Below are 13664 nucleotides of genomic sequence, written 5' to 3' on the forward strand. Positions count from 1 at the left end.
TTTTAAACATGTCACTAAAACAAGTTCAGGAATTCGCAAACGTACCTAAACATTTAGTGAGTATAACTTTTCATAATTAACCCAGAATATGTCTAATGCATCCAAAATTTGCATTTCTACAATTTGCTTAGTGCCGAACAAAACTAAATGCTGTTTTTAGCATCTCTAGCATATGTTTATATTGTGACTTTTTAAAAGACAGTATATATGCATGAATGAAACAATGAATTCAAATGTTATTTTTCATAAGTTGCTTTTATTAAATGCAATGTCAGACACACAGTGTCCGCAATGTTTCAACGCACATCAATGCCATCATAAGAACAAATATTGTTTTTCAGTAGCCTTTACAAAAGGCTGTATTAAGTGAACATCCAACAGGAACATACAAACAGCTCTGATTCAGAGCAAATGCACAGTTTGCAAGCCAAACAACATTAGGAGCCTTTAGGAAAAACTCAAAGCAAGTGTCTTAACAAATCTTATTAAGACTAAACCAGTGAAAAACTTCAATATGAAGCAATCGAAATAGCATAGAAATGGAAATGAGTATCTCCTACAGCATAAGAGATGGTAAAACCACCATCTAGTTTCTCTGTCAAAGTCCTTCATCCTCTACCAGGGTCTCCAGAGAGGTGTGTGAGCACACAACGGTTCCTGCTTCACCTTAATGGGCTGATGGGAAGCTGGAGACATGTGAGACACGAGGTCTTGAGATGATCTCTGGGCTTCCTGGCAGTGGGTCAGATGCTGACGCACAGCATCCACCTTGGCGTTTCCAGATAAGAAGCTCATGGTCTCCCTCCAGCACTGGGAATAGCCGTCAAAGTGGGCTTTCTGTGGAGCTGAGGTCTTGGGCTGCAGCTGCTGCTTGAGAAAAACCACTGTCATCTCCAGGATGTCGGCTTTCTCCAGCTTTGTATTTGGATCCTGCTGGTGGAACTCCTTCTCCAGCATGGATTTGAGCTGCTCGATGCAGTTGTTGATGCGATCTCGACGCATCTTTTCCACTACAGGTTTTCTCAACTGTTGAGGAAGGAGACATTTGGTTAGTTCTTTGCTTGATTTGATTACAATTCATCACAGAGAAGTGTTGAGAAAAGTTGGATATCAAATGTCAAAGATACTTACTTTATGCTTTTCCTTGTTGGAAAGTTTGGAGTAGTCTGTCATGTAAGTCGGAGCCATTCTGTCAGAAGGAGAGATGTTTCTCTGAGGAGAGCGAGTCAGTTGTGTTGGGAATGAGGGTCGCCCTCCTCTATTTATAGGAGCTCATTAGCATTACAAAGCCATGAGTCCCAGTCAGGATTAGCTTTCCCACACTCAGAGGCCAGTGGGTGAGGCGTCCTCCACAATAGAAGAGGCATCAATTATTTCATGGTTAACTGGCCTCAGGGCTCCCACGGAGGGAATAGGCTTACACACACCGAACACAGCACACACGGGCAGGTTGCTGCACTTTTATTACCTGGGAACATCAGCGCTCGCTGATAAGGCTTGTGCAGATGGGGACTGTAGACAGATGATCGTTTCCCAAGGGATGCAAACGATATATAGATAAGATGTCGCACAGCTTATCAGGCAAAGACAGATCCTCAGACACATTTTCATAATTTATTATTATTGTACAAAAAAAAATTAATAAAATGCAATTATAAAATTGAATACAAATATGAAATTAAATAAAATTTTTGCTTTTTGCTAAATTATTGCAGGAAATGTAAAAAATATATAAATACAAATTAAAAAGCTTTGAAATAATGGCTTGCTTTTTGGAGATTAAATAACATATAACATAAATTAAAAAACATAAATGACACATTTTAATAAATAATGAAATTAGAAATGAGGAATTGCCTGTATGAATACTTGCTTTTTTTATTATATATAAATAAAATAAACATATAAAATATATATATGTAATATATATATGTATGTATGTATGCACACAATTTTATAATAAATAAAACACAATATAATGAAAAATGTAAAAATGATTTACTGTGAATTTCAATTGTAAAATTGAATAAAAATAGGAAATACAATTTAATAATCATTGTTTTTTTTTTTGGAAAATGGTAGCTTTGTTCATAATTATTGTAAAGTAAAAGGACTAATACATAAATTAATATGATACAAAATACAATAAAAATGTCCAAATCTTCTTTATAGATCTGGTATAACAGCTGGTACGAAGAAAAAATATTATAATTTTTTTTAAATGAGCAAATTAATAAAAAATAGCAAAAAAAAGTAGTCAATTACTCTGTATTTTTTTAGAATGTGTAAATAAAGATTATTGGAGTGTGTTTCACAAGGATATTATTCCTGTTTTTGACTTAACAACATAATATTTAATCCAATGTGCTATTTGCTGTTTCTTTGCAATTATTATAGTTTTACTAGTAAATCCTACATTTTTTAAGTGTTTTTTTTATATATATTGTGCACATTTATATACATATGTACACAATTTTATAATGAATTTAATATATATATATATCCTATATTACTTTGTGATGGCTCTAACAAATTTTGAAGTGTTTCTTCGGTCTTCACACACTCCGGCTGGAATGCATTCACTGTGAATGTCAATTAAGCGCAATTATCCCGTGCTCTCAAGGATGGCACACTTCTATTGTTCGGGGCCCCCCTCCCGCCCTGTGAGAGTTTTGGGTAATAAATGGACAGATAGTGTGGGAAAGCCAGGCTGGATCCTGCTCACACGTTCTCCAGTCAATAGATCCAGCCCCTCCTCTGTCCCTCCACAAACAGCCTTTGAACCTGCTGCTCAGATCAGAGGCTCCATCGGGCCGCGGGACGCGTGTGTGTTCTCACCGCTCGCTCACATCACCTGCTCCTCCGCCTCAGATCTACACCCAACCCTCCTGCACACGTCTCCATCGTCGCGCGAGCATGTGCCGCAACATCTGCAGCAGAGCCGCAGCCCTGACATTGACCGCTTTAATGTGGGGAAATCTGGGAAATTCAAATAGTAAAACAATAAATAAAATATTGATAACCCTTACATTTAATTAACTAAAATTATATGTGAATAAAATAAATACATAAAATGTTTAAATAACATTGACACATTTTCATAAAATTAATTATTATTGAAAAAAGATAGGATACATTAATAAAATACAATGTAACAAATAAAATGTAATTAAATAAAAAAAATCTTGCTTTTTGGAATTGTATGAGAGGAAATATACTTAAATGTTAAAAAAAATTAATGTATATTTAAAAAAAAAAAATAACAGATGTGGCACATTTGCATAATTATTATTGTAAAAAAAAGACAAAATTAATCAAATACAATGATAAAATTTAATAGAAATATTAAATTATTTTTTTTACATATTTGATGTTTGCAAAATGATTGCAGGAAGCAGTTGCATAAAGAAATTAAAATCGATGTATTAACTCTCTTTCTATTATTGCATATTGTGCTTGAATTGAACTTTATTTCACTTTAGTTTTTTATTTCACTTATAACTGCATCTAATAAACATGTACTAAAATATGTTTTTTTTCTGTAATCAGATCATCAGTAATATCATTGGCCACCAGCGCCAGATGTGTTTTGGAGGGAAACATTGTTTTGTTCAGCTCCTTTAAGACTGGTGTTTCCAAACATTGACTCATCCTGACAGATGACACTGATAGTTTAATGACTGGCCTGCATTCCACCATAGAGTCTGTCATCATTCAGAGGAATATAATGAGTCTCTCTCTGTCTCTGTGTCCAGCTGCAGGTCTCTCCAGCGAGGAATGTGTGAGAGCTCTGGTCTGTGTCTGCTTCCCACACTTCGGCCCCATTCAGAGCGCTGCCCCACCCTGCTGCCGCTGATCCAGCGCGCTTCATTATTCCTGCTCTCAATAGACCATCTGGTCCTCTGCTTGCGCACACAAAGCTTCCCGCTCTCCCACACGCACCTCAAAGCCGCAGGTACGCTTTCACTCCTCAGGAGAGATTGATCTGCACACAATCCCACCAACACAAACAAACACAGAGGCATGTGTGCAAAACACGCTTCTGCATGCCACTATGTATTTAGACAATCACTGATAACCTCTTGTACACAACAGATTGCAATTCATATGCAGGAAGATGACAAGATGTTTTCAATTTAGATGGGAAAAAAACATATATATATATATATATTTATTACTTTTATTATTTATTGTAATTTATTTATTATTAATCATTAATTAATTAATTAATTTGAATGTATATACATGTTTATAATAGTTTTTAATAAATTTGATAATTTTTTATAAATACAAAAATGTATATTTTTTATGAAAAAAAACGTTCAAATACATTTTTAAATATATATGATTTTCTTTTTTTTTAATAGTTTTTAATTCAACATTTTTCAAATATTTATTAAATTGCAATTTTATTAATTTAATTTATTGAATATTTTTATAGATTAAAAATGTTATGTAAAAAACGTTTAAATTAAAAACATTTTTAAATATGATTTTCTTTTTCATTTAATTTGTTTTTTAATTGAACTTTTAAAATAAATATTTAAATAATATTTAATAAATACAATTTTTAATAAATATATAAATATGTAAATAAACTGCACAATTCAAATATATGTTTTAATAGTTGTTACTAAACTGAACATTTTTAATAAATATGTAAATAATTTTCTTTGTATTTTTATTCATTAAAAATTGTTATGGTAAATCATTTTTTGTAACACGTTTTTTAATTGTTTTAATAAATTCAACATTTTTCAAATACTTAAATATTTATAAAAAATTACATTTTATTAATTTAATTAATTTAATATTTTTTAAATGTCTTTAAAATGTCTTTTTTATGTAATAACTTTCAAATTAAATACATTTTTAATATATATGATTTTCTTTTTCATTTAAATAGTTTTTAAATGAATTGAACTTTTTAAATAAATGATGTTTTAATTTATTAAAAATCATTTACTAAAATGGTTCAGATAAATCATTTTTAATATGCACAAAAGTGTATGTTTTAATAGAACTATTTTAATAAATATGTAAATAATAATAATAAAATATATATTATATATATATATAATATATATATTTTTTTTATTCATCAAAATAGATTTTTTTTAAATTGGAATTATTAATAAATTAAACATTTTAAATAAATATTCAAATATTTATTAAATTGCAATTTTATTAATTTTATTTATTGAATATCTTTATTGATTAAAAAAATTAAAAAAATTATACATGTTTGTTATAGTTTTAATAAATATGTAAATAATAAATATATATTTTTATTTTTATTCATAAAAAAATCTGTTTAATCAAACTGTTCAAATAAATATTTTTTAATATACATGATTTTTTTATTTGAATAGTTTTTAGAAAATGAAACATTTTGATAAATATTTAAATATTTATTAAAAAAAATATTGAATATTTTTATTGATTAAAAACTGTTTAAAATGTTTTACATTATTATTTTTAATACATATTTGTAATAGTTTTAATAAACTGAACATTTAAAATGTTTTAATAGTAGTTACTAAACTGAACAATTTTCATAAATGTGTAAATAATAATATCAATAAAAAGATTTATTAATTTTTTTATTTTAATAAACTGCTCAAATAAATATGTTTTTAATATACATGTTTTTTTTAATTGGAATAGTTTTTAATAAATTAAACATTTTTAATAAATATTCAAATATTTATTAAAATGAAATGTTATTCGTTTTAATAAACTGAACAATTTAAATACATTTTAATAGTTGTTACTAAACTGAAAATGTTTAATAAATATGTAAATAATATATATATTTTTTTAATTCATTAAAAATAGTAATAATAGTAAATATTTTGGTAATATTTATATATATTAATTTGGAATAGTTTTTAATAAATTCAACATTTTTCAAATATTCAAATATTTATAAAAATGACATTTTATTAATTTCATGTATTAAATATTTTTATATTTTAAAAATATTATGTTTTAATACAAATACATGTTTGTAAATTTTTATTTTATTTTTGGACAATAAATATTAATATTTTCATGTATTAAAAACTTAAATTTAAATTAATTACCTTACTATAAATGCAACATTTGGATAAATATGTAAAATAATAATAATAATATTTCTATAAAATATTTGTATTAATTTAAAATAGTTAAATTCTTAAAAATTGTTTATAAATTATTATTATTTATTTTATTTTATATTTTATTTAAAAGTGTCTTGCTGTTCCAAAGAAAAGACCACAATTCAACAATTGGTTTCCGGCTGAAAAAAAGGGCCGCTTTCCTGTTTTTCCCTCTTTTTTTTTTTTGTTTTAATGACCACAAACACCCTGGCAATACTCAAAGGTTTTAATGGGGCAGAAGGTATCAGACAATGTCACAGTTTCGCGCTCTAACTACCTCTTTTCATGCGTCTGCGCTGTGAATGCCAGAGCATGTGATGCTGGAATGTCATTGAGCTCCTCTCACATCCAGACCCCGAATTCCAGTCCGGCGACGAGAGGTCAGAGGCTTCCCAGCTCCCCGTTTTTATGAAGAGAGGGACACTTCACACTGGGCACACAGCGCTGAGCATCTGCTTCACTCGCTGTGTGTGTGTGTGTGTGTGTGTGAGAGAGAGAACGAGAAGAGTGTTGGACAAGGGGGCGCCCACATTCAAAGACCCTTTTGCAGAGAGGGATGGAATGTATTGTGGCTTTACCAGTCCATTTTGGCGGGAGATGGGAATTGGTGTGGGAACGGAATTCGGGGTTAACTAAACCAGAGCACCTCCTGATAGACAGAGAACAAGAGACGCACTTGTTCATAGATCAGTTGCTGCAATGGAGAATAATATTTAGCATTTCTCACACTCTTAAAAATATTCTTTATTAGGTTTCATGAAGAACCTTAAACATCCATGGAACATTTCCACTGGACAAAATAAACTTTACACTTAGAAAAAAGTGTTTTTTTAAAGAAATTGTCACTGGACGGTTCTTTGGGGAACCAAAAATGGTACTTTTGTAGCTTCACTGCAAAAACACCCTTTTGTAACCTTTATTTTTAAGAGTTCTATTTTACAAGCGGTTCTTTAAATTTTAAAATTTTAAATGAAATAAAAATTAAGTTACTTGCAATTCTGATTTTTTTTTTCTCTGAATTTGAAATATAAACTCACAAAGTCAGAATTATGAGATATAAACTTCCAATTCTGAGAAATTAGGTCAGAATTGCATCATATAAACAATTGCAAGTTGTAAATTGTGCGATGTAAACTTATATTGTGAGAAATACAAGATAAAAACTCACATTCCTGACTTTATATCTTGCAATTCTGACTTTTTTCTGTCCAGGTTTGAGGGTAAAAAACTGACATGCTCTCACAATTGCGAGTTTAAATTTTACAATTCTGCAAGAAAAAAGGTAGAATAGCGTGATATAAATGTACAATTTTGGACTATTTTTATCAGAATTGCATGATATAAACTTGTAATTGTGAGTCCAATTTTGAGGGGAAAATAAAACTGATTTGTTCTCAGAATTGCAAAATCTTACAATTCTGACTTTATATGCAATTCTGAAAAAAAAGTCAAATTGTGAGATGTAAACTCGCAAATTATTTATATATATATAGTTTATATCTCAAAAATTCCAACTTTATAACTTACACTTGTGAGCTTATTTCACATAATTCTGCAAAAAAAAAAAAATTGCTAGGAAAAAGTTCAAATGTGCAAGATATAAACTCGCAATATCTGTCCTTTTTTTCAAAATTGTGTAATGTAAACTTAAAATTGCAGGAAATAATTGTGAGATTTTTTTTCTCACAATTGGCGAATATATCTTGTAATATTGTAGTTATATTTTTCTCAGAATTGCGAGTTTTTTTCTTACAATTCTGACTTTATAACACGCAATTGCGAGTTTATATCATGCAATTCTGAGAAAAAGGAATGGACTCACAAATTCTGACTTTTCTCTCAAAATTGTTTAATATAAACTTTAGAATTGAATTGAAAACTCAAATTTATATCCAACACTTCTAAGAAAAAAAGCAAGAATTGCAAATTTGTATCAGATTTTTTGAAAAAAAAAAAAAAAAAAAAAAAGTCAGAATCACTAGATGTAAACACAATTGCAAGAGATAAAAAGTCGCAATGACCTTTTTATTCAGTGACAGAAACAGGCTTTTATAGTTTTTAAAGTGATGCCAAAGAATCATCTTTGGTTCCACAAAGAACCTTTCAGTCATCACTTCTTTTTAATGATCTAAATACATTTTTTCCACTATGAAGAACCTTTTGTGCAATGGAAAGATTCCAAGATTCCAAGATTATTCATGGAACCATCAATACTTATAAAATGTTAAAGAATTAAGGGTGCAGCTAACCAACTTAAGCTGCATTTTCCAATATTATTTTAATTGCCAATTAATCAGTGTAAAACACACATGCATTGCGTTAACAGACTGCATGTCCGCTAATTGCTTTAAAATAACATTGTAGTAACCCGAAGCAATTTACAACTGCATAAGTGAGCCAAGTGAACCTCGCATGAACCTCGCATGTGAAAAGCTCGACAAAACGCCTGTCAGCGCTGGTCTTTGCTGACCACACTTTCCCGCGCACTGGAGCCAGCTGCGCCTTTGAGCTCTTCAAAGTCTAATCCTGGAGCCCGTGTTGTCCCAACTTTCCCACAGCAGCTCTTCAATAGGGCCCAATAGAAGTGTGCCGCTCTCCCCAGCGCATTAGTAATAGGCTCTCAATGAGGCAGCCAGTCCCCCGGGGGATTCCAAAGAATGATTAACAGAATGATTAATCCTAAAGAGCCACACTTAACTGCCCTCAAATATCAGGTGAGTACAGAACAAATCAATACATCATGTAAATATAGATAATATATTAATTGTATAAAACAAAAAAATAAGCTACTACAAATGGCTAAACATTTGGTCACCTGTAAAATTATAATTTTTCAATGTTCAGAATCTGGAAAATAAATAATATATGTATCTTTTATATACATGTGTAAAATGACATTCCAACACACAAAATTTAAAACAATTTGGTAAATATATTTTTTATAGCCAACGTTAATATATTCTTAATATGTAAACTGTAAGTGCAACATTAAACAAATAAATAGAATGGCTAAACATTTGATCACTGTTAACATGTAAAATAATTAGAAATAGAATATTAATTTGGAAAATAACTTAACTTAAAATATGTACAGCTTCTTTAATATATAAATTATCATACAAATTATTAATTGTTATTACTGCATCCAAAATGAAAGTTTTTGTTTACATAATATGTGTGCATTCTGTATATATATTTATTATAAATACATACACAATTGATGTTATGTAGTAATATTTTTATATATATAAAATGCAATATTTATATATATGTTTTTTTAAATATATACATGCACACACACCCACAAAAAATCTTTCATTTTGGATGCAATTAATCATAATTAATTGTGCAGCAAAGAACACTAATAAATTAATTTAAAAAAAAAACAAATAAGTATTTGTAATGTATCTTATCTAATAAACACAAAAATACTATAATATAAAATACACTTAATTTATCAATAATATCAGTGGACATGTAAGATGTTTATTGGAGGGAAAATGTGTAGTAAATAAATTTCTGTGTAGCATACATTAAAATACTTCTCGTATGTAGATACATATATAGAGATAGATAGATAGATAGATAGATAGATAGATAGATAGATAGATAGATAGATAGATAGATAGATAGATAGATAGAGTATATATTTATTATATATAAATACACACACACACACACAGTTTTCTAACCTAGCTTATCCAATAAACAATACAAAAATATTCTATAGGCTATAAAATAAAAATACTATAGTATAAAATATACACTATAATATATAAATAGTATAATATATAATATAAAATACACTCAATTTATCAACAATATCAGAGAACATGCCAGATTTTTTTGGAGGGAAAACGTGTGGTAAATAAATTTCTGTATAGCAAACATTAAAATACTTCTCATAGATAAATTAGTGCTGTCAAATGATTTTACATAATATGTGTATACTCTATATATTTATTTTATATATATAAATACACACACAGTATATATTTTGAAAATATTTGCATATATTCATATGATTGATATTATATATAAATACAGTTATACAAAAAAAATGTAAAAAAAAAATGTATACATAAACAACATTTTCTAAAAGATACACATGCATGTGTGTGTATTTGTACATAATAAATATACACAGTACACACACATATATATTATGTAAACAAAAAACATTTATTTTGGATGCAGTTAATCGCATCCAAAACTTATTTGTGTGTTTTGTAACCTATCTTATCCAATAAACAATACATAAATATTGTAGGCTATAAAATAAAAAGTACCATAATATATAATATAAAATACACTCAATTTATCAATAATATCAGTGGACATATAAGGGAAAACATGTGGCAAATAAATTTCTGTACAGCAAACATATAGATAGATAGATAGATAGATAGATAGATAGATAGATAGATTATATATAAGTATTTTATACAAAAATAAATGTAATACATTTTTGCAAATATATACATGCGTGTGTATTTGTATATACATAATAAATATACACAGTAAACATATATTATGTAAACAAAAACGTTTATTTGTGTGTGTTGTATCTTATCTAATAAACAATACCAAAATAGTATATAGGCTATAAAATTAAAATACTGTAATATAAAATACATACTATAATATAAAATACACTCAATTTATTAACAATATCAGACGCGCCAAATTTTTTTGGAGGGAAAACGTGTGGTAAATAAATTTCTATATACTTCTCATACATATATATGCGCGCACTTATGTGTGTTAATTAAGGGCTAAACACCCAGTCATTGTTAACCTTTCAAATAATTGTTGAGAATCCCCTCTGAAAGAGATTTGCGCGGGAAGCGTTTGAAAGTTCTCCTAATCTCTATTCACCTCATTGAACCTCTGCTTTCCCGCCGGAACAGCCACGCACGCTGTCAAAGCCTCGTGCACTCCTTGCAATTTCACGCTTCCTATTTACAGCGTGCGGGCACACACACGCTCCAGCTGTTTGAGCGCGCACCTCCATTGTTTCCCAGCAAAGGAGGATCAGGCTAATTTAAACTTTTCCTATTGAACCTTGAGCCGCGTTCTGATTGGCTCAAAAGTGTGGGAAAGCCAGGACGCGCAGGATCAGGGCGTATATAACGCGAATCTTCAGCTGAAGAAAGAAACACACTCGATTACCACAGCAAGAATGGCTCCTACTGTTTGCAAACCTACCCAGACTGGAAAGGATAAAACTAAAGTAAGTATTTACCTTTTTTCAAAGAACATTACTCCAATGCATATTTCCAAAGCAATTACGATCATTTTTCTAACCGAAGTTTTACTTGTTTTTTTCCAGATGAGAAAACCAGTGGTGGAAAAGATGCGCAGAGATCGTATAAACAAATGCATCGAGCAGCTTAAAGTCCTCCTGAAAGCTGAGATAAAAGCCAGCACTCCTTGTTCCAAACTAGAGAAGGCTGATGTCCTGGAAATGGCTGTTGTTTACCTGAAGAACAACACCTGGCAGGCTGCGTCGCGTCCTAGCGTGGACGCGCATGCGCATGCACAGAGCTACGCCAGTGGTTTCTCCAGGTGTATAGAGGAGACGACGCGATTTCTGTCGCTTCACAACCAAATCGCCAAGCCAGTTTTAACAGGACATTTTGACAAAACCAAGCCAGCTGAAATGAACGCGGAAGACAGCTGTCAGACTACGTCAAAGAACGACGGAGAACAAGCGCTTTGGAGACCCTGGTGATCTAATAGAGAATCGATTGTTTTCTCTATCGAAGTAAAACATTGTTTTTATAAAACGTCGACGTAGACAGCAGCTGTCAATGACACAGAGAATGTACCAGTCTACCCCATGCCTGAGTCTAAGAGCACGTATCTTTTGCTTACTTACTTCACCTGTGTGGAGATCAACTTTATTTAATGTTACATATTGTAAAAATGAGGACTACCTCAGTGTGTTTCTGTCGAAAAATGATCTTTTTTAATGAGATCTGTAACCTTTAGACTAGAGGAGTTAAAACTGTCATATTGATGGAATGTGTGTCTCATGTTGAGCTCAGAAAAATAAACTAAAAACTACACACATATTTCTCTGATTATTATTGGTTGTTATTATTTAAATAAGGTCAAAACTTTTTTTTTTTAGGCAATTTAGTGAGGTCATTAATTGTGTATTTTTAATTAGGGTTTTCTGTTAATTATCTTTAATAAAGTTCTGTTTGTTTTATTTATTTTTAAATGAGGCTGTGACTTTAACACCTTGACAAAATCTTATAAATAATTGCAATTAATATTAAATGCACAAAAATGTATGTAAAATTTTGCTGGTCTTAATGAACATTGAAACAATGTTCAATGAACAATGGAAATTTAGATGAAATTAAATTTGCCTTGGTAACTAACTCTAAACTTCATAAATAAAAATAATATAAAATCTAAATAAAAAAAATTATATGTCTGTATGTGTGTGTATATATATATATATATATATATATTATTTATAAGGTTTTCAAAGCATTTAAGTTCATATTAATTGCAATTATTTGTGCACTTATATGCACTACATTTAAATTAAATATAAAAAAAACTATAAAAGCTCATTTACAATAAGCTTAAAAAACATGAAAATTGGAAATGTTGCCTTAAATAAATAAAAAATATAAAATAAATAAATATAAATAAAAAACAAATAAAAAAAAATGAAAATTACACAGTTTCGGTTTGTGGTTTATTTATTTATTTGTAAATAACCTGAATACTTTGAAAACTTCATAAATTAATATTAATTGCAATTATATGTGCACTTACAGCATTAAATTTAAATGAAATGTTTAAATGAAAACAAAATATAAAAGTAAAAGCTAATTTAAAATAAACTTAAATGCACATTAATTAACATTAATTGCAATTAATATTATATGCACTACATTTACATTTTAGTACGTGCTATAAGAACATATGACACTTTCTTTCTTTATTAATTCATTAATCTTCAATATATGCTTAAAACTGAAACAGCAGGCAATTGAAAACTAAATTAAATAGTACTTAGAAGATTGTTTGCACATATAAAAGACAACTATTCCACAATTTTAAATAATAAAGCATTCCAATGTTTTAAATAATAAAGCTTTACAAATTAATTCCCATACTGAGCAATCCTGCATTTTTCAGATTCTAGAAATGGCATGCGTCTTTGTTTATAATTCTTCACACTTGTGTTTGTCATGATTGAGGACAGACACTGTGAAGTGTAGAAAGAGGAACTGGCTGCATGAGAGAGGACAGAGATTGGGTTCTCAGGCCCTCACATCCTCTTCTTGATTTTATTGTGTGTTAGGAAGTGTGCCTTCACTGCAGTATCGCCATAAAGCGCCTGTCTGAAGTGTGCCACGCGCCGCTTTGATGTCAGTCATATAAGAGCCCACCAATGCGTGACTGTGGAAATCAGGAACAAGCGCTTTGTTTGATTGAAGTACAAATATTGAACAGCAGAGGCACATAAGATGACAAGGACTCAATGTTTTCAGC

The 13664-nt window shown here is 29.8% G+C and overlaps 2 protein-coding genes across 2 annotated transcripts; one reads left to right on the forward strand and one right to left on the reverse strand.

Annotated features, from left to right (window-relative positions):
* Nucleotides 1-259: 259 nt before the first annotated feature.
* Nucleotides 260-1218, reverse strand: LOC141294218 (transcription factor HES-5-like). The gene is made up of 2 exons (XM_073826300.1): nucleotides 1132-1218; nucleotides 260-1026 (listed from the first exon to the last, which is right to left on the reverse strand). The coding sequence occupies exons 1-2, from the start codon at nucleotides 1186-1188 to the stop codon at nucleotides 616-618; spliced, it is 468 nt and encodes a 155-aa protein (XP_073682401.1). The 5' UTR covers nucleotides 1189-1218; the 3' UTR covers nucleotides 260-615.
* Nucleotides 1219-11234: 10016 nt separating this feature from the next.
* On the forward strand, nucleotides 11235-12218 carry her2 (hairy-related 2). The gene is made up of 2 exons (XM_073826357.1): nucleotides 11235-11376; nucleotides 11476-12218. Exons 1-2 carry the CDS (start codon nucleotides 11326-11328, stop codon nucleotides 11875-11877), a joined length of 453 nt encoding a protein of 150 aa, XP_073682458.1. The 5' UTR covers nucleotides 11235-11325; the 3' UTR covers nucleotides 11878-12218.
* Nucleotides 12219-13664: the final 1446 nt, after the last annotated feature.

This window comes from Garra rufa, chromosome 20 (genome assembly GCF_049309525.1).
Source record: "Garra rufa chromosome 20, GarRuf1.0, whole genome shotgun sequence".
NCBI lineage: Eukaryota > Metazoa > Chordata > Actinopteri > Cypriniformes > Cyprinidae > Garra > Garra rufa.

Excerpts from the sequence above, each read along its gene's own strand:
- LOC141294218 (XM_073826300.1), bottom strand. The coding sequence starts at position 1,188 with ATGGCTCCGACTTACATGACAGACTACTCCAAACTTTCCAACAAGGAA. Across the intron at positions 1,027-1,131 it reads CCAACAAGGAAAAGCATAAA|TTGAGAAAACCTGTAGTGGA; the intron begins GTAAGTATCTTT and ends CTTCCTCAACAG.
- her2 (XM_073826357.1), top strand. The coding sequence starts at position 11,326 with ATGGCTCCTACTGTTTGCAAACCTACCCAGACTGGAAAGGATAAAACT. Across the intron at positions 11,377-11,475 it reads CTGGAAAGGATAAAACTAAA|ATGAGAAAACCAGTGGTGGA; the intron begins GTAAGTATTTAC and ends GTTTTTTTCCAG.